The sequence below is a fragment of the Mytilus trossulus genome, chromosome 13, assembly GCF_036588685.1.
Source record: "Mytilus trossulus isolate FHL-02 chromosome 13, PNRI_Mtr1.1.1.hap1, whole genome shotgun sequence".
NCBI lineage: Eukaryota > Metazoa > Mollusca > Bivalvia > Mytilida > Mytilidae > Mytilus > Mytilus trossulus.
Window position 1 is genome coordinate 22,047,721 of NC_086385.1, and position 26,951 is coordinate 22,074,671.

General features: G+C 31.0%; 1 protein-coding gene across 3 annotated transcripts; it reads left to right on the plus strand.

Moving 5' to 3' along the window:
- Positions 1-917: 917 nt before the first annotated feature.
- Positions 918-26,798, plus strand: LOC134695010 (metalloprotease mig-17-like). Of its 3 annotated transcripts, XM_063556142.1 has the most exons (17): positions 918-1,148; positions 1,468-1,646; positions 5,305-5,382; positions 5,657-5,774; positions 7,918-8,083; positions 8,459-8,534; positions 9,675-9,752; positions 10,464-10,615; positions 12,141-12,175; positions 13,063-13,168; positions 17,444-17,626; positions 17,865-18,009; positions 18,731-18,850; positions 19,468-19,519; positions 20,584-20,700; positions 21,847-21,993; positions 26,034-26,798. In XM_063556142.1, exons 1-17 carry the CDS (start codon positions 1,052-1,054, stop codon positions 26,204-26,206), a joined length of 2,022 nt encoding a protein of 673 aa, XP_063412212.1. In that variant the 5' UTR covers positions 918-1,051; the 3' UTR covers positions 26,207-26,798. The 3 variants fall into 3 exon arrangements, with proteins under 3 accessions (XP_063412212.1, XP_063412213.1, XP_063412214.1); XM_063556143.1 differs by lacking the exon at positions 21,847-21,993; XM_063556144.1 differs by lacking the exons at positions 918-1,148; positions 1,468-1,646 and adding an exon at positions 2,037-2,121.
- The last annotated feature ends 153 nt before the right edge of the window (positions 26,799-26,951 follow it).

Consider the following 26,951-nt stretch of genomic DNA (forward strand, 5'->3'; position numbering starts at 1 on the left):
TCCAGATTTTCATAAAAATCATACAAACATGAAGGCACACACGGGACACATCACGACATATGTTACATAACTTGTTGGGTCATACGTATGAACTGGTCAATAATATATTGAAATGTCTTTAAAATAAAGACAGAAGCTGAATATTTATGTTGTGTACATAAGTTTTAACCACCAGAGTTTATTTGAATTTTGAATTAATCAAACATAGACAATCAGAATATGACAGCAACGCCAAAGTTCTCAAAGTTCTGACTCAACTAACTGTTATTGACGTCTTTACACTAAATCCATTGGATGTAGTGTTGATATTTTATTCTCAGATATATGATTTTTTCTTTGTGTTAGGGTTTTTGTGTTTTTTATCGAACTGATATAAGTTCAGTCTTTTCAAACTGATTTGTATAATTTGTTTTGATGTTGAACTGTTACACTACAGTCCTAGGTTAGGGGTAGGGTTTTGCGCCAGCAAACACTTTAACCCCACTACATCATGTGTGTGTCTGTTCTTAGAAAGGAACTTTCTTTTTTTCAAATAGGAAGCCTCCCTTTTTACATTCTCATACTGGACAATGTATTTCAATGTAGTGTAATTCCTAAGTTCAGCAAACCATTATATTTAGGTTTCAAACATAAACGATTTTTGAAATGTACACACCAGGTAAAGCTTTGTTTTAATTGCCTTTGTATTATATCAATGTAATTAGTCAAAATGACAAATAAAACAGAAAATCTCTTGACACACTTTAAATATGTATAAATTTTAAATTGATGGGTTTTATGAGAATTATTTTGCACGTATTACAAATAAATATATTTATGCAGATGTATTTGATGACACCTACATGTGCCCCCAATATACACTAAACAGACAATTTATTGCCTTGTTCTCCGGGCAATAATCGTCCTATACTTTGTACTACCTTTACATCTTGATTAGTTCGAGTATAATCCTCATCCAAGACGGTCCGGACTATTTATTGATTCCGAACCGAACAGCTGCATATTGCAGAAGTATATATGCAGGGACGGATCTCGGACAATATCCGGAATCATGGATTGGATGTATCCACTACCAGTCGGAGTTTATTTTTTATATGTTATTCAGTTATTTTTAAGTCATAGTAATGCAGAAATTCCTACAAACTCTGGTAAGTACTCTACATGTTAATGACATACATGTTTAAATCACATTTATAGATTTTATTTTTTTCTTTTACTGAAAAAAAATTAATCAAGCATATAAAGAATAAAGAATAAAATGTAATGTAAGATTGACCTCTGCTTTGTGATTTGTATGTATAAATAAAACCCTTGGAAACACTGTTTTCTTTGTGATTTATACCTATTTTTTATTATTGTTTTTATTTGCAATCCATGTCATATGTATTATAAAACAACAGTTCTGTGGTTGAGAAAACTGTCAACGGTCATGCTTACAGCTTTACTATATTTTAGTTTATTTTTTAGGTGCTGAACAGACACAAAATTCTAATGAGGAAACATTTCCAAGGGAAATAAGTTTCGATGTACGCCAAAGTGATGTTATAGAAACTTTAGATCTCAAAAGAAATCCAAATATTGATATTAATGTGCCAATGTGCTCTCTAGAAACTGGTATTGTGATATGTGAACTTGGTACCAGTAAAGTAAGTGTTACTTGTTAATCTGATTGGTTGATATTAATGTGCCAATCTGCTCTCTAGAAACTGGTGATGTGATATGTGAACTTGGTACCAGTAAAGTAAGTGTAACTTGTTAATCTGATTGGTTGATATTAATGTGCCAATGTGCTCTCTATAAACTGGTGATGTGATATGTGAACTTGGTACCAGTAAAGTAAGTGTTACTTGTTAATCTGATTGGTTGATATTAATGTGCCAATCTGCTCTCTAGAAACTGGTGATGTGATATGTGAACTTGGTACCAGTAAAGTAAGTGTAACTTGTTAATCTGATTGGTTGATATTAATGTGCCAATCTGCTCTCTAGAAACTGGTGATGTGATATGTGAACTTGGTACCAGTAAAGTAAGTGTTACTTGTTAATCTGATTGGTTGATATTAATGTGCCAATCTGCTCTCTAGAAACTGGTGATGTGATATGTGAACTTGGTACCAGTAAAGTAAGTGTTACTCCTTAATCTGATTGGTTGTAAAGTATAATACGACTGTAGTTGGTACGTTTGAAAACTATTATTATTGTGGGTTTTTTTTGTTAAAATGATTTTTAAACATTTGGAACAGTAACTAAACCCATCTCTAGCATTTCGTTGAGCTTCACTTGATTTGATATACGAATACCAATTCCGAACATCGACATTGTAAAATCTCAAGGCTTTAAGTTTTAAGTTATTTGAAGTCTTGCACATATTTCAATACAGTAAGATTGTCTTGTAAGGTTCCATTTATCTTTATATCTGACAAATCCAATAAAAGAATTCTTAACAACATTTTTTCCATGAATAATGAACACGTAAAAACACATATATTTTAGTCTTGTTACATGCATTACAATTATTAACGTCAAATATCAAACTGCACCAGTACCAAATTTGCGTCTATTTTTCAAATAGAGGAGCGGAGTTTTGTTAGGGATTGCTTTGTAATTTCATAACTTGCCAATTATGCGCGCCTTTCAACATAGCTAAATGTAAATAATATCCTCAGATAAGGTTTCTAGTCTAGGGAAACGTCGCATCAACAAAAAGTCGTCTTTTAACAATGAGCAATTATTATCGTGACATTCATCCATTTCTTACAAAATGCATACATTTTGTATAATAATAATAGTAAGCATAAATGTTTGGCAAATTGTTCTAAAAATGTAAAAAATTAAAACAAAACATCTGTTATAAGATTTGTAAGGATGTGAAGTTTATTTGAGCGTGTATGCACTTTAAGTACTTCTCATTACAATAGTGTGTCGTTTGGCGGTCGGATATCGGTATAAACAGATTTTTATATGATTCAGTATGGATTCAAAATTAAATATGAGGAACTGTATTTTTAATAAGGATAGAACTAAATAAACACAAAATTGGAAACTTTTGTCTGTTTCTTACATAAACGTCAGCATACTGGTGCAGTTTGGGTACCCTCCGTTAACATTTAATTGAAACACCTACTAATCGATATTAAAACTCAGTAACAGTCAACAGTAGTGTTAATATTTCAACTAGTAGAGGACGAAATACAAATAGTAATATATAAATGTCTCAAGCTTACAACAATGTACATTTGTACTAGCATTACTGATTACCTTGTGGACTTATAAAGACTTATAAAAATAACACAAAATCATAAAATGTGCGTTTGAAGACCCTATACTTTGTCATGATTTTACTGTTTTAGATTAAACGTGTATAGTCCTTCGTGTAATGTGAACGCTTGAAAAGCCTTGGGTGTAAAAATCGTTCAATTTATTACTTGCACAAAACTAACGAGCTGAGCATTTTGGATCTATCACTTTAATGTGTAGCTGTGTATTATATAATTTTATATTAATAGGAATTGTTGTATTATAATTAATTAAGTATGATGACATGACAATAAACAAAGCTAATATGTAGAAAACATTTAAGATCAGCAAAATATTGTGAATCAAGAATGTGTCCAAAGTACACGGATGCCCCACTCGCAAAATTGAATAAAAATCTAATTTGGCATTAAAATTAGAAAAAATATACTACAGGGAACATATGTTCTAAGTTTTAAGTTGATTCGACTTCAATTTCATCAAAAACTACCTTGACCAAAAACTTTAACCTGTAACTCCCACTTTCATTTTCTATGTTTAGTGGACCGTGAAATTGGGGTCAAAAGTCTAACTTGGGTTTAAAATTTGAAAGATCATATCATAAGCAATAAGTGTACTTAGTTTCAAGTTGATTGGACTTCAGCTTCATCAAAAACTACCTTGACCAAAAACTTTAACCTGTAGCAGGACGAACGGACAACGGACACACGTACGAACGGACGGACGAACGAACAGACGGACGAACGAACGGCCGGACGAACGAACGGCCGGACGAACGAACGGCGCAACAGACCAGAAAACATAATGATGTAAAAGAAAATTATGTGGCAATTTCGATGTCCACTATCACAAGTTCTTTTAAATTCTTGAAAAAAATATTAATTTGTTTATTATTATTCACTGTTTCAAATTAGAATTTTATTCAGTTTTATTTTGAAAACTGTCTTTTAAATACTCTTAAAACATTTGTAATAGCTGTACCTCCGCAAAGCACGCAAATTGAGACGCAAGAGACAACGCGTGCCTTTCAATCGAAATCAGGTCAATGTGTTTTAGGAAGGTAAATTGAGACGGACTGTTATTCTTGATATACTAGTAACATGTTTAAAACATCTCAGTAATTATACAAGTTACATAAAAAACCTAATCTAAAAATTCATGTCCAATGTTTTTGTCCTCGTTTTAAATATAAATGTTACATTTACGTTGCACTTTAAGCAGCGAATAGTTCATCTATCATGCACATTTTCGCGTATGTACGGCATTTATAACTGTTCAAATTAATTTTGTTTAGAAGAGCAGAATTTCATGTTATGCTTTTGTGCATAATAGTTAGGTATTCTAGCATCCTTAATAAGGTTTCTAAGTTACATGTTATTATACTTTTATCATTTATATATATCATTTAAATATGCTTTTGCAGTCTCTGCTAAAAATGACAAATAAATTCTGTAAATCAGAATTTTGCTTCATAAGATTAAAGATGTGAATACTTTGAATTCCATTTGATGTTGATACACATGTACATAATAGACTTCAATCCGTAATGAATTATGCTTTACTTTCATTTAGGATGTAGCGTTTTACCAATGAATTATGCTTTACTTTCATTTAGGATGTAGCGTTTTACCAATGAATTATGCTTTACTTTCATTTAGGATGTAGCGTTTTACCAATGAATTATGCTTTACTTTCATTTAGGATGTAGCGTTTTACCAATGAATTATGCTTTACTTTCATTTAGGATGTAGCGTTTTACCAATGAATTATGCTTATTTTTATTTAGGATGTATCGTTTTACCAATCAGTAATGAATTATGCTTTACTTTCATTTAGGATGTAGCGATGTAGCGTTTTACCAATCAGTAATGAATTATGCTTATTTTTATTTAGGATGTATCGTTTTACCAATCAGTAATGAATTATGCTTTACTTTCATTTAGGATGTAGCGATGTAGCGTTTTACCAATCAGTAATGAATTATGCTTATTTTTATTTAGGATGTATCGTTTTACCAATCAGTAATGAAGTATGCTTTACTTTCATTTAGGATGTAGCGTTTTACCAATCAAAAGATCAGACTGGTGCTTTCTCTTTAAAAATAAGTAAAGATAATCATACAGAATTGGTAAGTTAGTCAAAACTACTTTTTATTAAATTTTTACTTCGTTGCAGTCGGTTGTTCGGCATTGTTTAACGGTTGTTTTGCGATTCTCAAAATACCTTGTTTATCTATCAAGTGATTTATTGAAATAAGAAGGTGAAATTTCCTGTTCTTACTATTTGTTAAATAAAAATAAATGATACAACACAAACAAAAATCTGCACCACATTTTATCTAAACCCTAAATTCATTTCTTGCTTCTTTTGCTTCTGTATTGAAAATATTGTTATGCTTTCAGGATGGTTATATGGTAACCAACAATACGGCATATGTATTGGAGCCATCAGGAAAACTTGCCAATACATTTAAAAATAATTCTCATTATTTACGTAAGAGAAGTGCTGGTATTACTTCAAGTAAGTCATCATTAATGCTTAGTTTAATATTAAATATATTTTTTATATTTATTTAAAAGGAGTTCTTTATTGAAGAGTTCATAGTTACTTAACAATGACAAAATATTATACCATAAACGGTTTTTATACAAATAAATAATTTACGTTAAATTTGTTAATTTTGTACGCGTCTTGAATGTTTTAGCACATCATAGTTACATTATCAACTGATACGAAATGTCAAATAAGTTGTAATTAATTCTGTACATACTGCTTTAGGAAAATGATTGTTGTGGGAGTTATACAACAGTAATGAATGGTCTATATTAGTATCACAAGTATTCGTGTTGACATATTTACGATTTCTTGATCCTATTTCATGTTGTATTGAAAGTTAATAACCCTAAATGACAAACAAGGAAATAAGTACTGTAATGAAAACGTAACTTATATGAGACAATTTGAATATTGGTTTTACTATACCTTTTTCAAGGTAAATGTATTTGTCGCTCAAATTTAAGTTCCGAATGATGTAAAAGGCGTTTTTACTTCATAATCTTAAGATGAAAGATTACATACAAGACATATTTATAGCATGTTTAACTTCGTAACAAAATAAAATTAAAAACGCCTCTCTCATGTCTCTCAGCTTTTTTTCTTATTATGATTTATCAATGAAATGCAACTTGTTTGTTATTATAAATAAGATATGGAAGAAAAAGTAAATGTTATGACCACATAAGTAAACAAGAGACTTGTAACTCTCCGATATCATGTTAAACTAGCGGTCTATAAATGTCAGTAACTACAATTAAATTCTGCAATAAAATTCAGAAAACTTAAAAAGTATGAGTATTTCTGGTGGATGCCTTTTATCCATTAATCAACGGATGTTAGTTTTTATATTGATATATGTGCTTTAGAATTCCTTTTCCCAATATACACTGCATTTTCTTCATTTACATGATCAAAATAAGGATTGTGTTGATATCTAATGATATCATAAAATAAAGAAGTCTTAAAACTATGCTTTTAAGATATTTCAGCAATATATGGTATGGTCTTGAAACTATGCCGTATAGTTATCCCTACAATATAAGCAAAATCTTAAAGATATGCTTTAAAGATATTCAAACAATATTAGGTCTTAAAACTCTGTTGTATGGTTATTCCAAAAGTTAAGCTTGTCTTAAATCTATGCTGTATAGCTACTTGAACAATATTAGCTAGTCTGAAAACTATGATTTAAAGATGTTCTGATAACTGTAGGTAGTCTTTAAAACTATGATGTGTGCTACATAGTTATTCTAACAATATTAGCTACTCTTAAAACTATGCTATATAGTTATTCCAACAATAATAGCTACTCTTAAAACTATGCTGCATAGCTATGCAAACAATATTAGCTGTCTTTAAAGATGTTCCAATAACTGAATGTAGTCTTAAAACTATGCTATTCCAAAAGAATTAGCTACGTTTCAAAACTATACTGAATACAGTGTAGCTATTCCAATAATATAAGCTTATATCAAAACTATGTTGTGTAGCTATTCCAATAGTGTTAGGTAGTTTTTAAACTATGCTTTAAAGATATTCCAACAATATTAGGTAATCTTTTAATATATTAGTCATTCTAAAATTTGAGCTTAATCTTAAAACTATGCTTTAAAGATATTTTTAATAATTGGAGATAGCCTTAAAACCATGCTGTATAGCTATTCAGATAGTTTTAGCTCGTCTTAAAACTTTGCTGTGATTTTAGTAAAACATGACCTTAGTTTAGTTGGTGTGAAACAGGTTCAGGAGACATTGACCTACCTGTTACGTTTATTTATACCTAATAGTATAAAATACAATAGTACCGATCATAGTGAGAAAATTTATTGAGTACAATCCAACACATTTTAATACAGTGCATTTTGCTTTTTTTGTTTCACCAAAACACAAATACAAGATATTTTTCTGGGATTTTTTAGACAAAAAAGTAAAAAAGAAGTTTTTGGTATTACTCAAGATCTGAATGATATTTGAGGTAAATTATAATCTAGTTTCGTGTCTTTTAAAACATGTTCTGTTATTTACAACTTTAAGTATGTACAACGTATATGACAATACTGCACGTATTAGACATTTATAATTACAATGTTATAAATGACTATTTCAGATCGCCACCGGTCGTTCTTCAACCAGTATCTAGGACATAACATGGTCCATTTATCGAGACGCCAAGTTGATCCGCGCGATAACTATATCACAGACAGTGACTTTGACATGCCATCAACCTTTACTGTAGAAGTACTTATACTCATTGATCATAGTTTATACAAAAAGTAAGTCATCCATTTTAGACTACATTTATTTTGTTTGTTTTATTAAAAAAAATAATGAAGGAATATTATTGTTTTCCGGTTATTTATCATCACAACAGTTCACCATAGGTTACTGCAGTGTTTTTGTTACAGACTGTTTAAAAAAAAAACAATTGCAAGTTTATCATCATTCTGATTATAGAACATGTGTTTTTTTCAAACCCTCGACCTCCCGCAAATCGACGAAAGCAAACTACCAAAATACCAACGAACCGGTTGTAAATAATAATACCACTATAGTTTATTAAAAGCTCTGTAAAGACTTCGAACATTACTCCGTGTTGTAAAGAACTATTCGCAATGATTCACATTTAAAATAGATTTATTTTTTTACAGATTCTACAAAAAGCATGGTAACGATGACGATACTATGACGAAATTAAGATATTATTTTACGCATGTTGTTAATGGAGTAAGTCAACTTATACATATATTAAATTTAACGAAGACGTCTCATGGAGCCATAAATCATAGAAAATTCTATCTACGATAGTGCACTTCAATTAACAATAATATGATAACACTTCAGAATCGAGTTACGAAAAAAAAGTACACCGTATCTTAGATTTAAAGCCGAATCGGAGAAATTCAAATAAAACTGTCTGTAAAACCAAGAAAAATCGAATTCTGAATGAAACTAAACATTTCTATACTTTTGGAAAATGCGATTAAGTTTTTTTTTTCATTATTTGTATTACGTATACTTGTTTGAAACCAAAAGCGAAATAAAGCACGAAGTTGAAGAGCATTGAGGATAAAAATTTCAAAGTTTTGCCAAATGCAGCTTAAGTAATCGATTTCTGAGGTACAAAAAACGTTTATTTGAGTTTTTCAAAAATTCTAAGTTTTGTAAACAGTTAATTTTTAAATATGACCATTTCAATCATAATTCATGATAACCAAGAAGTGATGACAACTCGGCAGGGGAGTAAAAAATCAACCAGCAGTGGCATCGACCCTTTGGTTTTAAATAAAATCAATATAGAAACATGGATTAACATTTGTATTTGCGCACTACGAGCGTTTTGTCTACAAAAGACTTATCGGTGACGCTCGAATAAAAATTAAGCCTTTATGAAACATGAACTCTTTAACATATATCACGAGTATAGTTACATTCATGCTTTTTGTCATATTTTATTCGTATTAACGTCTCTGTAACATTTAAGTTGACGGATACAGAAGTCGATATCCGTCCATCAGCTTTATTTTAAACTTATATTACCATGTTTTTTTTACTAACAATGTGAATTAGAAAGCTACATGTGTTGTCAAGTCTGATATAAAAAGAAAATTTGGCATTAATGATAAAGAGACAATACTCCACAATAAAACAAATGACACAGAAACTAAATGTAGGTCACTTAAGGTCATTGAAATTGAAAAGGTGGTAAAATTATGCAAACCATTTTTAAATCATATTATAAACAGTTAAATATAATCTTCACACCTATTACAGAAAGGTTAAAGGAATAACTAAGTGTCACATTAATTTATAAGAAAAAAACAATATGACAAAGATCATTAAATATATTTATTTATATTTTTGTAGATAGATTTACGTTTTTCATCAATTAATAATACTGATTTTCATATAAAAGTTAAACTGGCGGGATTTTTTGTTGCAAAGGTAAGTATATTGTTATTTATTTTCCTGCTCCTTTCCATAGAAAAACTCGATTTTGTCTTCCAAACCTCATATATTAATTCAAGATTTACAGGTTATTCCTGAAGACATTATTCGATTCCAAGACATCGTAAGCTTTGAGAGTCTGAGGATTCCTGTATCATACTACTAGGTGTATTTCTACATTTCCTTTTGATAGTTCAAATGTATGTATGTGGTGAATGTATTCAATAAATTCATTAGTTTTTCTATGTTTTTTGTCTCGTTTTCTCAACACTAGACTGACAACACGAGAAAGTGTGGCGAAAATGCCAGTCTAAATTATCACTAAGCAATAGTTATCCCCTCTTAACATATAAATTACTAAACACAACACTTGAAACATGAGATGCAACTGTGGATAAAAGAATACAATGCTATCGATTCATTTCCATACACATTGTTATGTAACTATCAATTACTAGTGCATTTTATTATTACCCAAAATCATATATTTATTAAGTACAAAAATCAACCGAGTCTCTCATTTGAATGTTTCTTCAAGTCTTATTTACATATGCACACAACAATTCAATACGGACATTAAAATCTTGGTACCAATTGCTTTTTATTGTTCTTGTATATTTAAATACAAAGTAGCACATATAAATCAATGACAAAGATAATCATACGAAAAGAAAGTTATAAATCTAATAAAGATGTATTTTCTTTCAGAATCCAACCGATATGCCTTTTGTATTAACTTATTCCCAGGGACAGGATAAGCGATCAAAAGTGGATGGTAGTACGACATTGTTAGGATTGACAAACTTTCTAAAAAAATCAACAAATTTACCAAAACACGACCACGCCATGTTCTTTACAGAGTAAGTTCGACCATGGACATTTAAAAACATATTAATTAAAGCCTGAAGATTTGTACAACGATACCAATAAACGTTTGTTGAACAAATCTTCAAATACCTAATTTACCTGTTTGTTGTTAATCGTCAACAACAACATTATAGTTACACTCGACCTGAAACAAGACAGAAAAACTTAACAAGTCGGTTTGACATATCATTGCATAATAAACAGAGTTGTTGCTCTTTGTTTACAAAATTAGACTGGAATTGTAGCTGAGATTATTGAGGGATTCGTGTTTTTTCAATGTGTAATTAATTTTGCGATCTGAACATAGTTTTGTGTAGACGTAGCGCGCGTCTGGTGTATAAAAATATTTCATAACCTGTTACCTTTGGATGGCTATTATTCGTTTGTTTCTCTGTTCTATATTTTCTCCCATTTATGTGTTTATTTATTGTAACCCTGTCGTGTAATGTTGTAATTTTAATGTTATAATTAACTCTGCCATTAAAGCGTGAGGTTTTCCATGCCACACAACCAGGTTAAGCCACCATTTTTTTTCATAAAATGCCCTGTACCAAGTCAGGAATTTGGCAATTGTTACATTATAGTTCGTTTCTCTGTGTGTTGCGTTTCGGTGTTGTGTCACTGTTGTGTCGTAGTTCTCTTATATTTGATACGTTTCCCTCAGTTCTAGTTTGTAACCCGGATTTTTTTTCTCTATCGATTTATGAATTTTGAACAGCGGTATACTACTGTTGCCTTTATTTAATAGTTATCCCACAAGGACGCGGCGTGTCAGTATAAGATCACCCCTCGCCCCACTTTTTAAAAAGTGTAAAATCAAATTGAGCAATCAGTCTGGCAACTCACTTATTAACAAAAAAAGTTTAAACCCTATTGAATAAAAGTCTGTCAACTCTCCCCACTTCTACTAATTACTGTTAGATCGCATCCAGTCATCCTGGTGTAGTGGGTGTGTCGTGGCTTGATATGATAAAGGTCTTGAGTTAGAATTCCAGCATATACACTGGATTTTTTCTATGTGAATCTTAATAGAAAGTCTTTTCCGTATAATAAATTATAAGTTTTATTTTGGATTTGATATTCCCACCAAAATGTTACAGAACGAAGGAAAGCATGCATAAGAAAGAAACTCAAACTGGGATGATCTGGTAGAGGTTATCTGGCTCAGATCACCCCTGTTAGAACAAAGGAACTGGGGTGTAAGGAAAGTGACAATAGTTACTAAAGGTACCAGGATTATAATCTAATACGCCAGAAGCGCGTTTCGATAACTTGTATACCTATTACTTGCTGATTGCAAGATGAAATAATGAAAATTGTCTGTATAACGAAATATAAATGCTTTAATAGATTAATGGTAAAAATATACAATCCATTGGTCGTACCATCAGTCCTTTGTTTTCAGGTTAAAAATATAATATAGTCACGAATATCTTGGCTTAATTTTAGTATTTTGAAACACCTGTAAAAATTAAGCGTTAAAATCGAGATGTTTACCTAAATTTTAATATTTTTCAGACACGATGCTACAAATGGTAGAGGATACATATTAGGTACGTTACCAATAATATAACTTCCTTAGGAATAAAATGTCTGTTGACCATTATTCAAGTTATTAAATAAATCACAAAATAGCTGTTTTCAAGTTATTTATTTGCTTTTTTATATTTAAATATATCTGTTGAAAAACCATGTGCTGTTCTGTAATTTTGATATCGATAAGAAGGTGACTTTATTTTAAAGGAATTGAGTGCTAAATGTGGGTGCAACCAACGCCTTCGGTGAGTTACCGAATTAGACTTATTACCGGTTTGTACTAAAATTAGCATCACAACGGGTGCCACATTCTGTGGGGTTCGTGATGCTCAGTCTTTAGTTTTCTATGTTGTGTTTTGTGTACTATTATTTGTTTGTCTTTTTATTTTTCAATCATGGCGTTGTCAGTTTATTATGTTTAGTAGGTCCCCATCATTCTATTTGTAGGAACGAGCTACTTAAATGGGATATGTACTACTATGTTAGTCCCCATTATTCAAATTGTAGGAACGAGCTACATAAGTGGCATATGTACTTCTATGTTTAGTAGGACCCCATTATTCTATTTGTATAGGAACGAGCTACTTAAGTGGGATATGTACTTTTATTTTTAGTAAGTCCCCATTATTCTATTTATAGGAAACAGCTACTTAAGTGGGATATGTACTTCTATGTTTAGTAGGTCCTCATTATTCGATTTATAGGAACGAGCTACTTAAGTGAAATATATTGTACTTCTATTTTTAGTAGGTCCTCGTTATTCTATTTAAAAAAACGAGCTACTTAAGTGGGATATGTGACTCTATGTTTAGTAGATCCTCATTATTCTATTTGTAGGAACGAGCTACTTAAGTGTGGGATATGTATTTCTATGTTTAGTAGGTCCTCATTATTCTATTTGTAGGAACGAGCTACTTAAGTGGGATATGTACCTCTATGAGTACATCTGTTATTGTTGACCACGGATCATATAATTCAGGGGGAATCGCAGCGCACGAGCTTGGACACAAGTAAGTAAAATATGATAAAATTTTTTTTTTCATTTTTATTTGCAATCAACAAATAAACGAATTGATCGAGATAATAACTAATACCTGTATAAAAATGAGACTATAGAATGTAGCATAATAATATGTGTGACACAAGCAAATGAGAAAGTCATGCATGTAATAACAGCTCTTTAAATTAAACAGCCTATATGATCGCTGTTTGTTGTAGAAATAGTGAGACAGCTTAGGTCAACTGACATTCCCGTTTGTTGTAGAAATGAAAAGACATCATATGCGACACCGCTGTTTGTTGAAGTGATAAGGAGGCAGCTTAGGTCAACTGACTTTCCCGTTTGTTTAAGAATCGATTAGTTATCCTAGGTGACACCGCTGCTTGTTGAAGTGATAAGAAGGCAGCTTAGGTGTACTGAAATCCACGTTTGTTGAAGAATTGATAAGCTATCCTAGGTGACACCGCTGTCTGTTGAAGTAATAAGGATGCAGTAAGGTAAACTGACATCCTCATTTGTTGGAGACAGCTTAGGTCAGTTAACATCGCTGTTTGCTGTAAAAAAAAATGAAACAGCGTAGGTCAATTGATATCGCTGTTTAATGTAAACATAGGAGGCAGCTTAGGTCAGTTGACATGGTTGTTGTAGAAAATTGAGAATGCTGAGGTCAATTGACATTGTTGTTTGTTGTAACAATTAGAGGACAGCTTAGGTCAATTGACATCGTTGTTGTAAAAATAGGATACAGGTTTGGTCAATTGACATAGCTGTTTGTTGTAAAAATAGGAGACGGCTTAAGACAATTGACATGGATGTTTGTTGTAAAAATAGGAGATGACATTGGTCAATTGACATGGCTGTTTTAAAAAAAGGAGAAGCTTAGGTCAATTGACAAAGCTGTTTATCGTTAAAATAGGATACAGTTTCGGTCATTTGACATGGATGTTGTAAACATATGAGACCGCTTAGGTCCATTTACATCGGTTTTGAAGAAACAGGAGACATCGCAGGTGAATTGTCATCGCTCATGTAGACAGAGGAGACAGCGCAGGTCAATTGGTATCGCTTTTTGTTATGGAAGTACATTACAAAACAACTTAGAGACGTGCAACTTAGAGCGAAGAATCTGTTTATGTTCGACACCTTTAAGTCCAGTATTCAATTATTTGAGAGATTTCTTGTTTGATGCCATGTAGTTAAGATATAATAAAATAAACATATAATAAAAGCGGTATTAACATTTTAAAGGAGAATTTATGAATGATATGGAATGGCAACACTTTTGTAGAATATTTAAACTCAGACAGTTTCTGTTTACAACAGCCATTTCAAATGACCGAAACTGTCTCCTATTTTAACGATAAACAGCTTTATCAATTGACCTAAGCTTCTCCTTTTTTACAACAGCCATGTCAAATGACCGAAACTGTCTCCTATTTTAACGATAAACAGCTTTATCAATTGACCTAAGCTTCTCCTTTTTTACAACAGCCATGTCAATTGTAAACAGTTCTTATCCAATCGTTTCATGTGTTTGGAATTTTGATTTTGCCTTTTGTTTTTTTATTTTCCTTTTTGAATTTTCCTCGGAGTTCAGTATTTTTGTGTTTTTACTTTTTTATAAAGAATTGTTTGATTCTTTAAAGTAAAAAGAGAAACATATGGTCCGTAATCAAGCATATGTTGACCAATATAGCTTTAGTGTCAGAACTTGTCATGTATATTTAGATAGGAGACAATGCCGTTTAAAAGCATATTTTGACACACAATGCCCTATTGAAATAGTAAATGCGGATGCTAATAACATATGCAATGCAGTGCTAATGTTAAAATGAATATATATTGCAATATATTATGGCGTTATAGTGACTTTGGTAAAATCTTTTCTGTATTTATTGGTCCAGCTTACAACATCATCAATCAAAGTCACGAAGTTTTGAAAAGATTGAAAAAATCAACTTTTTTTGTTATGTCAGGATAAGATTTTTTTTATCACATACCTCTACTCCGTTCCAATAATCTATCTCAATGTATCCAATTTGCAGGAAATTATTGCTACCAGAGTACTAGTAGAATCAATCAAAATAAGAACGAAATCACAATTTAACTAATTTATTAAAGATTTTATTTCTTCAATGACAAAAACAAATACACCATGCAGATGTTATACCATTGATACCTCTAAACTATGATATTATGTCATAGTCGGAACAAGTGTTTCGGTGATAAAATCTGTTAAGCACGCTCGAGACCAGATATTTGGAAAGCCAAAGCTATAAAACCTGCTGGAGCATGCACACAATAAAAAATACCTTAACAAAAAACAGAAACCGTCTAAGTTCAACTTCGACTGAAGGAGTTGCAACCTTTGAGTAAGCACAACTAGCTGGGATTTGACCATTTTAGAATAACCCGTTTAATTCAAATGTAACCAACAGATAAACACTGACAACAATGTTCACTCGTTAACCTCATCTTTAGCTTCAGAGCCACAGAGTACAATATTTTTACTTGAGGATAATTTATGACCAATATTGTTTTCTGTTAAAGTAATACAAGGCGATATAATACAATGAAATAAAATAAAATAATTCGAATTAAACATTTCTAAGGCTAAAACCGGATATTTTTAACATTTAATCAAAATTAAGATAAATGAATTTATGTATATGAAATATGATTAGACAATATTAGAATCTTTAAGTTAGGAACATTCGCTATTAAATCTAATAATAAGCGTTTTCTTAGTGCTAAGGCTTACTGCGTGGGTTATGTCACCTTATTATAATAAAATATTAACTCCAACACGACACAATAAAAGGTACATAATATCAAATAAAAACAATAAAATATGAAATAACAAGGGACACGCTAGACATAATAAAGTTTTATAAAAAAAAAAGTATTATTACTTTTTTCATCAGTTAACCTTTATTGAAATGTTCTTTTATTTCGCATCAAATTGATGTCATAGTCTGCCCACTTTTTAACTTAGATTTTTTTTTATATGCTTCCTCTATAATACCAGTTGATTCTACGTCTTGAAGTTAAGCGGAAAATTTACATTTATGAAGTACGGAAAAAAAAATATTTTTAATAACCGTCTGAATTGAATTTCTTCTTTTAGTCATCACGCACTTTTGCCAACATTTTTTTTTTTAAATTTCTCATGAAAGTATTTAATCTTTACTAAACATCTTTGTTTTGTTTAGAAAAAATAACGCTGGATAATAAAGCGCTCCTGCTGTTGCAATTGTCAGTAAATAAGTAACGGCAATATCAAACTTCATAAGTCGAAGAAAAACGAACAAAAATGAAAAGACATTGTAGAAAACACTACATACAAAACTATTGACAGAGCGATACATACCTCAAAACAAATTGAGACAACCTCAGACCCTTAGTGGTTGTAATCAGATCTGGGATGTGGCACACATCCTGACGCCTATACATTATGTTTACAAGTTACATTACTTAATAAGGCGTTACGCACGGCTTTGGTATCCTATCCATTTTTAAAAATATTATTATTGAAAGCAATACGAAGAATGGTCAACTTGATAAAATAGTAATATTATGTTGTTTTTTAGTATGAAAGTTTTGCCGAAAATGAAAAAGAATCAAAACTAAAATTTTTAAATTTAAAATTCCCTTTAGTTAGATTAACACTCGATTACTCCATTTTTGAACAGAAAACCATGTCCAACGTTTCATTTTTGTGTATATATGTATATATTATATTTAGAAAGAATTTAATTTGGAATGTTACACGTCTATTAAGTGTTTTGTCTATGAGCCCATAGACATAGTTTTGTCATTGTATCGTGACGTCACCAACGGGTTTTTTTTCTAAATTTTCTCCTAACAAATGGAATTTGGAATTTAATTCTAAGAAATATTTACGCTGGTAATTCAGTGTGCACTACATTTTTTATGTTACTTCTTCATAGACAGGAAACTATTACAGTACTTACATATTAGATAGATTCAAAATAACTATCTAATGTATTTAAAAAATGATAGATTCAAAATAACTATCTAATGTATTTAAAAAATTATACACCAAACATCGAACATATCAAAATAGCCGCCACTGAAATTACAGGCTTTGACATTGCCTGTTTAGGTAAAATTCGGGTCGCATTCTGTGATACTACAATGGACGAAAAAAACAAGAGATTGTGGTTACAACAGATGATCCATTTCTATGGTTATATGTGACATAGATATTCCTTTTAATGCTCCTTATGTATGTGGTCAATCAGTTAATTATGTTTTATTTCAGTCTTGGCGTTATACATCACGACGGCGACAGTGTACCAGAAGCAGCTAATTGTCCTAGTGCCATGAATTATATAATGGCACCATCGTCAGCCATAATCAACAGAAAAACAGTGGAATACAGTTTCAAATTTTCAGATTGTTCAATTTACCAGATGAAACAGCAGGTCAAAAAAATGAGAGAACTGTAAGTTTGTTATTGCTATTTAAAAAACACGTTATAATAATAAACTGTGCAGGGAGTTCACGTTAAACGTTAAAGCCAATCGTATGTCAAAACTTAGTTCAGTTGTGTCATATAGTTACAATATAATTAGATATCTTTTACACTCAAATTTTTAATTGAAATCATCACACATCATCGTCACATGCATATATATATATATATTCTTAAAAAGGCTTAGTTTTTTACATTTTTATTTTAGACACAACAATTGCCTAGGAGAAGATAGCAGTGGGTCTTCAGTGACAAATGGAGTGGTAAAACCGTTTTTATCGGTTCCACCTGGACAAATAATGAATGTTCACGGACAATGTCAGGAAATATATGGAAATACTTCTTTTATGTGTGTATGTACTTTGCTTTAATATAAGCTTAATGCAAGCTAGAACATTACTTTAATGATCACCACGTAGTTTTCCTCTTAAAATTAACTTTATTTTTATGACGTAAAGTGATGTTTTCAATTTTTGTATATAATAAGTTTAATTTCAAAAAAACAATTAATTTGGCTAATTATTTCATGTTAAGGTTGTATACGGGGTATACAATAAAGGAAAATGATTAAAGTGTGTAAGAATTTGTCCAAATGTATCTTTTATTGCGCTATTTTCAAAAAATAAATACGACAGACCACAAAACATGTTTTATATACAGGACACAATTTTGATATAAACTGCCAGAAGATATTACGTCTTATAATACGTTTTCTACAAAGAATTAAAGAAAAGATTGGTTGACTATAAAATTGACAAAATAGTAAAATTTTACTTTTCCTTCCTTATTTCAAAAATTGTCAATTTGATTAAAAACCTGTACCAATGTTTTTGCTGTTTTTTGCTATCAAAGATTTCAAAGATTCCATCCTTACCTGAATATTGCGCTTAGATTTATGATATTTTAATAAGTTTTCAAAACTGTTGATCTTTTTATACTTTTGGTAATTGTTTTAAAAAACTGGGTATATGTTTACACTACAAAACTTCGTTTAATGCGATTTTCAAATGTGTTTATCATAATGGCAGCAAGATTATGAATGGAAGTTTATAAATATTTATGTTCAATATTTAGCCTCCTTCGACAATAGATGAAATGTGCTACAAAATGTATTGCTTTGATCCAGTAAAAGGAATTTGTATCACAGCTAGCGAACAACGAGCTGCAATGGGAACTTCTTGTGGTGATAAAAAGGTATGAACATGTGGAATATATAGCATACACATGTAATCTTACAGACAACATATTACTATATTAACGCATATCAATGTCGTCAATGATTATTTTTTATATATTTTGCATAGGATGACATACGTTGTCCTATTGATATAACTAGTATGATTTACTTAGTACTTGGTTTGTATTATCGTATGAACCTTGCATCCGTTTGGTTAAGTAATGGTTATTGAACAATCAAATCGGTATATGTTATTCACAGTGTAGTTGCTCGTTGATCCGAACTCCTATTACATACCAACAGGATAATTCAATAAATATTACATTTACTTTAAAAAAATAATTATTCTTGAAAAAATTCATATATATTCACGAAATAAATCATAACTTCAGTTTGAACCATTGTTTAAGCATTCACAAAACAGTGGCAACATTTAAACTGAACGCTTCAAGAACCACGAAAGAAATCTATGAAGCTTATAAATAGTTTTATAAACATAATTTTATTTGACGTATCAGTATATTAAAAAAGAGTAATTTTACAATTAGATGATAGACTTTCAATTGGTGTTTGATTAATAAATAATATAGATAAAATAAGTTTCTAATAAATGTCAACTTCTTTTTACTTCCAGTGGTGCATGTTGGGAAAATGTATATTTGACGAGTCTGCACCTTCTGCGCCAGGTAGATGCATATTTAGTTATTGTAGATTTTGTATATTCAACGATTAAAAATAGGTTCATTTATCCATTCATATTATAATGTCAACAAGTGATCTTTAGAATGTATTCTCCGTTGGTCTTGATCACCTGGGAATGATGCATTCACAAATATCTTCTCAAACGATTTTGAGTGAGTTAACCTGATGTTACACTGGTACGTACGGACATGCACAACGGGTCTACTATTGAAATCGGTTCTTACTGAATGACTGTAATATTTTGAATTCCTATTTGAAATAACATAAAAATTGTAATGCACACAGAATTATACACGTTGCGGGTGAATTAAAATAGTGCACCATATTTGTTTAGGTTATTTCGAATAGACAGGAGAAGAAAACTTTGAGCCCACATAATATCAGCGTATTGGGTTATTTTAACGTGTGAACGTTATTTCGAATAGCCAGAAAAATTATAGTCATTTCTTATTACTTAATTTTATATTCCATTTTAAGGAGTCAATCGTGGAAAAAAAACGTTGATGACGTCACGGTCAAGGGACAAATTATTTCTTTGAGCTGATAGACAAAAACGTGCATGAAATGAGCGTTACCGCAGTCTTCATGTTTTTTCCCATTTTCTTTAAAAATTCTAATTAAAATTTAGTACGCCTGACTCCTCAGTGACGCTCAAATCGAAATATTTATAAAGCCAAACAAGTACAAAGTTGAAGAGCATTGAGGATCTTAAATTCAGCTGTCCGTATTTAATGAAATCTTGAGGGTGGGCTATTTTATAGTTTGCCGGTTTTATATTATTTGATCTTATATATGTCTACACGTTGTAACGTTGAAGTTGATATCAAAAACACGTGCAGACAGTGATTTTGTGTTTTATAGTAACATACATATAACGTTAAAGCATTTAATTGTTTTGTCCTAATCAGACAGGTTGAATCCTTATGAAACATTATAAATATTTGCTTTCTACACCTGATGTTCAGTATGATTTGATTATTTCGTAAGGATATTTTTTTTTACATCATTATGCTTTTCTCATTAATTGTTATGTTTCGTTCATTTTAAGACAATTGCCCCTTCCCAGATGTACCTCCACCTAAAGCGAATTGTGAACAAGATGCCTCCCCATTCCAGTGCCAAGATTCTATATTCAAGAAACGATGTTGTCAGTCTTGCAGTAAAAGTAAGTAGTTTTGTTATTCTTTAGATGAGCTATCTTAATAGGCTGTTATTATTGGCTGTATGTTTTAAAATGTGGACCTAGCTATGCTTTTAATGGGTAAATCGTAAAAACACACAATTAAATGTTTTACAATCAAATTCCTCCTTGTAGTCTTGTATCTTATTTTTGAATAATCTATTTTCAGCTTATATTGTTTACGGCTTTTGATGATATTTTATGTTATGTAAAATATCAATTCACAAATAAATCTTTTCATTAACAGGATTTGAAGAACGCTACAACATATTAATTGTGAATGCTAGTTTTCTTTACAATAAGTTCATGTTCATGTACTACAGCTGAAATCAAAACAGTAGTTAATGGTTAATATTTTTCGCCGTGTTATATTCTCCCATTTTTTTGTTTGTTTTACTTCAACAATGGTACAATTGAAAATGGAAATGGGGAAAAGTCAATCCGACTTTGATCACACCATCTTCGGGATTTATAAGTGATTTCATTTGACTCTGTTTGTTTTGAGTGCCCTTTTTTATTTTAGTGCGTATATTATAAATATTGTAATTTCGTATAAAAATCATGCAATATCCAAAACAAAGCATATTCATTAATTTGAATGCAGCTAAAAAATCATTTATCTGTTGGTTTATTTTCCAACTTATATCCAGTGTTGACGCGTATCACAAACGAAGTCTGTAAATTGACGCAATTTATGCCTTAGAACAATATCATATGACGCAAATAATATATCATGGAAATAGCAATTGGCGCAGAAGACTGATGCCAAAAGCGCAGATGGCAGGTTAAAGTAGATAAGGTGTAGCAAAATGTAAAGCGCACATTTAAACAATGTTTGGAGCTCAGCAGTCCTCTTTGTGGTACAGGTAAAAGAAACCCGCAAACGTCATATGCCCGTGATTTGGCTATGTGCAATTTTTTATTTAACTTATTACAAAAGATTTGTTCAATACAGTACTTAATTTCTGTATCATTCGGTGTTTTGTGAAGAGTTATCTCATTGGGAATCATACCACATCTTCTTTTTTATAATTAATATCTGACAATCCCCAATATAACTCAAACCTGTACAATCGAATATTGATTTGAAGTGTCCACACTGGTGATATTAATGAGTAACTTTGGCTACAGATTTTACAGAAGAAGACTACTGCACGGATACAAAGATCCTGATTAATGGATTGTCTTGCCTGGAATTTATAACCAAATATGGGACATATATCTGTCATGTGGATCCAAGCATTAAGGACTTTTGCTGCCGCAGCTGTCATACCCTTGGTGTGTATTGCGGGTTAAATGCTAATCAACTAACAACATATAAAATCATACTTTGGTTTACATATTCAATTCATTTTTTTGTAATAATTCAATATACACTTTAAACAGAAATTTAAGATTTGAAAAGCCAAAGTATTGATTTCATTTTAAGCCATGTCTATGCTGTAAATTTGTTTGTTTTATGTAGTACTAACACTAACTAACAATTGCTTTCTGCTTAAAATTGTCATGTGTAAAAAGTTTTGAAGGCAAAATCGCTGCTAACGCTTAAAACATGCAGAGCTTTAATGCAGATGATTGTTTAATATATATAACGTATAGACATCAATAGGCAGGTGAATGAACTGATGCTTCGATTGATAAAAGGGTTTCATTTGAATGGTTTATTATAATAAATGATGACGAAATGCAAAGACCTATGTCATGCGAATCAATTCATTACTGCAAGTAGAGTAATAGTTTTGTAAACTTGCTTGTCCTGCTTAATTGTTTGTTTTAATGTTTGCTCAAGCATTGTTATCAAGCTTGACATAAGCAAACAATAAGAAGGTGGATTAAAACCTGTATATAGGTAAATAAGAGAAACAGTAGTATACCGCTGTTCGAAATTCATTAATCGATTGAGAAAAAAACAAATCCGGATGCTCATTGTTGAAGACCGTGCGGTTACTTATAGTTGTTAATGTTTGTGTCAAAAATGGTGGGTTGAACCTGGTTTTGTAGCTAGTCAAACCTTCTACTTTTATGGCAATGTTAAATATATCATTTAAATGACAACATAACATGAGTTAAAGGACTACAACACAAATAAATGTAAGGACATATAGGACAGAGAAACACACGAATAATAGCTTTCAAAAGGTACCTGATTTATAATTTAATACGGCCATATCAAATGTGAATATTTAATAATGTCCAATCAAATTTACAATTATATATACAAGTTTAACTCCACATATTTACATTGTTTTTAGATCCCAAACATTAATACAAACAAAGCAAGCAAGCCAACCAGAATATAATCTACATACGTCAGGAAAATAGCTAATTTCATTGCTGTAATGTATTTCTATTAATTATACTAATAAGCATCGAAGGGTTTAACATTTTGTTTATGTGAACGCATGTACCCTTTTCCAAATCATTACAGGTCATGATCATAATTAAGCTTACTTTTTCTTAACTCGTGCATGCAGATAAAAGACAACACATTGTGGGAAGAAACGAAATATGTCTAATCTGACATACAATTACAAATTCACCTTGTGAATCTAAATGAATGAGCTGATTTAAAAACAAATTACGATGGATACACGAATGATAAATGATCAACAATTCAGGGCAGAGAGTAATTTTGTTATCAACATTCTTTGCTCAAAAACAATAATGGGTCCTAGTTTGACCTCCTCTGTAAAAAGTAAAATTAAATTTGATACATACTATTTATTTTTTTAGCTTGCAAATAACATGAATAAGGATACAATCCTTAAATCCGAGGTTATTGATTTTTTTCTTATCGTAGTATAATATTTAAACAATGTGGGGTTTAGTGCTAACATAAATTTCATTTTAATACATTACTAAATATGTATTTCTATTCTTGTATTGGCACTTCTTTTATCTCTATGTTAAAGAACATTCAAAATTCTCTTGTATTGTCTTATTGATAATTGGAAGGCTAAAACTTCTTTGGGTGATGTAATAAATACCAGATAATCAAGCCTTTAAGGAAATCAGGAACATGGTCTGTGTTTTAATCAAATTACAAAACAATTACAATGCCATTCTTTTTATCGTGCGATCCTACATTCCGTCGTCGGCGGCTTCCATAAATATTCACTCTGTGGTTTAAGATTTTGAAATCTTAATTACTTTCTTAAACTTTTCTGAATTGTTACCAAACTTGCACAGAAGATTGTCTATGACCATAAAATAGCATCCAAAAGTTAAGTTTGTAAAAAACAAATCCATTTTTACTTTTAAATGGATTTCTACAAAACTAGGACAGAAACTTGTTTATGATCAAATGCTAGTATCTAGAAAACAAATTGTGTTCCTGTTTTATTCTGTATTTTACTTGTAAATGGACTTATTTTTCTTCCAGTTAACATTGCATACAGTCTGCAGTTAAAGTTTTTAAAACATGCATTAGATTCATAAACTATCCTAGATGTTTACCAAACTTTGACAAAATCTTCGTACAATCAAAGATAGTATCAAGAGGAATATTTCTATTTTCACTTCATTTTTGTTGAGCCTGTGATTAACAGCAAAAGTAGGCGAGACACTGGGTTCCGCGGAACCCTTACGATTTTTTTTTAAGGAACAACCGTATACTTTTAAAAACACACGAAGTTGATTATATTTCCAATTTATAATGGTGTTTTTAAGTCCATATAAGTATATTTATCCTTGTAAAATCTCATTTAAAACTCATTTTAAAAATTTATCGATTTGGATTATCGTTGTGGGATCTTTACATATGATCGTTTTTAAGTTAATATATATTTCATTTTAATATATAACTGTATTGCAATCAATACATATAAACACTTATGGCCATGTCCATATTCATATTTCAGAATTGCACACAGTGCTACTTTTCTAAAACTGCTAGTGACGTCTTGCCCTTTCAACCGTTGAAACTTATCGATTGACCCTTGTTCCGTTAGTTCTTTATACCTATCTGATGAGTCAACCCATTTCCAGCTATTCTAACCATTTGTTCTTATGCTATATTGTTACTGTCAAAAGTAAGAGGAATGATTGAGGGCTTACAGGCATGTTAACACCGACACATTTCGTAAATTTCCGTCTTAAACCAAGGCTTGTCAGCTTCACAAAAAAAATCTTACGACTAAAGTTCCTCGAAAGTATTGATAGGTAATGGAGCTTCTCTTCGATATATTTAATATATAAAATATGGAGGGAAAACTCGAACTTTTACCTTATATTTGCATTGGCATTATTTGGGTCACAAATCAAAAGAAAGAAAATCAAATGACCTTTTATGACCTATGAAGTCTCATGTTCAAAGATAAATAGGTGTTATTGGTCAAAAATATGTTAAAATATAGATAGGTGTTATGGGGCAAAATATTTTACCTTGTTTCATATGGAAAAACACTGAAGGATAATATAACATAATCTAAATTTGATCAACCAAATTGTCATTAAATGAAAAGTTTCACACAAAAGCAATAGTCACATTTTCCTTGAACAGAACATGAAATAGTATACCTGTTTTCTCCATGGCGAGGGGTGCACTTTGGAAGGAATGAGTAGCTGGAACATCCATAGACCTATCTTTGTGAACAACATAAATACATACTCTATCATACATTGTGTGTACACAAGATATACTATATGCACAAATTATTAAGTTTTTTCGTGTCATATATTTCATCATTATTTTCTACCTTGTCATATATCATAATGCTGGACACAATGTATCATCCCGACAGCTGATCCATACCAAACATGCAGCATTTAGAATTGTACTCCCCCTCAACAAACCACTCTGCACATTGTGTTAATGCGATCATTATACTGCACATGCTACACGCTCATAACTAGATATCTAAATTTTGTCGTTATTTGATTCTGAATTGGTTACTTTCGTTGCAAAGGAGGCAATTTTAATGTTTATAGTTATTTAATTCAAATTTTTGTCAGTAGATCTTTTTACAAAGAATAGCAATAGTTTATACATATAAATATTTGTTGATACATTAAGCTAAAAAAAAAACTCAGACTTGAAATACTTTGAAGACTGTCAGTTTGATAAATGAAACACTTCAGCCTATTTCTAATATAACAGATAATATTCCTCTTTTTCCGTTTTAAGAAAGTGGTGAGAAAGCCACTATAAAAATTTGTGACATGCAGACCTGAATTAATGCGACTGTACCAATATTATCAACTTTCTAGAAAAGCAGATCCTGACCGTCTTATCTTTGATAAAATGCCAACAAATTTGTAATGAAGTATTATATACTACACCATTATCAGATTTATCATGTTTATACCTTGTATTTCAGAACAAAACATCCCAACGACATACTCTCCATATACAACGAATACGGATTGCACTGATAATACGTATGTTAGAATCAATGGCCTTCACTGTACAGAGTTTGTAGCCCAGAATGGAAAGAGCGAATGTGTCCGTCCACTGGTGGCTAAACATTGTTGCCGTAGTTGCTACTACTGACGAAATTCAGTAAATTTAAAGAACAAGGATAACCCGTAAATCGAAATAGTTCAATAAATGTTACAGATGGGAAATGCAAGCTTATGACACGGGATTTATCTAGCATAGAGGTTCAGAGTTCATTTATAACTAAATTTCTTTAAAGTGAAAAGCTTTCGATGAAATCTTTCTATTAGTGTCATGCTTCGATTAAGGCTTACGTATGTAATACATCGTTGTGCTGTTCTGGTAGTGCATCGGAAGGTAAATGATATTCTGATCAGTTATACATGTTATAGTAATTCGTCTGAATGGACATTTGAAAATTGCGGCGACGTAAAATTACTGAAAATAATTCACAAAACGTGGACATAAATGGCTTCTTCCATCAGAGACGCCTACCTGTCGCTGGTATTGCCAGTTCTGATATTGTGCGAATGAGTGTGTCTAGTATGTTGCTATCTGTGATAATAATTCAACTTTCTTTGAACTTAGTGAATACTTTACGTAAATTTCAACACAAAAACTAATTAATGTGTTGTAAATTATGTACATGAAGTATGGTAGTATGATATAAAAAAAACAATTGAAATCCATTTTGGACTTTAATGATCAAAGAAACGAGTGTTGTATATCAAATTATAAATTATTCCATGTTTACTGCCTTTAAATATTTTATGACTCGCAGACATTTGGACATAAACAACTCACACAAAAAAGTCAATATACACATGATACATTTAACCAATTGCATATAGTTTCTGAG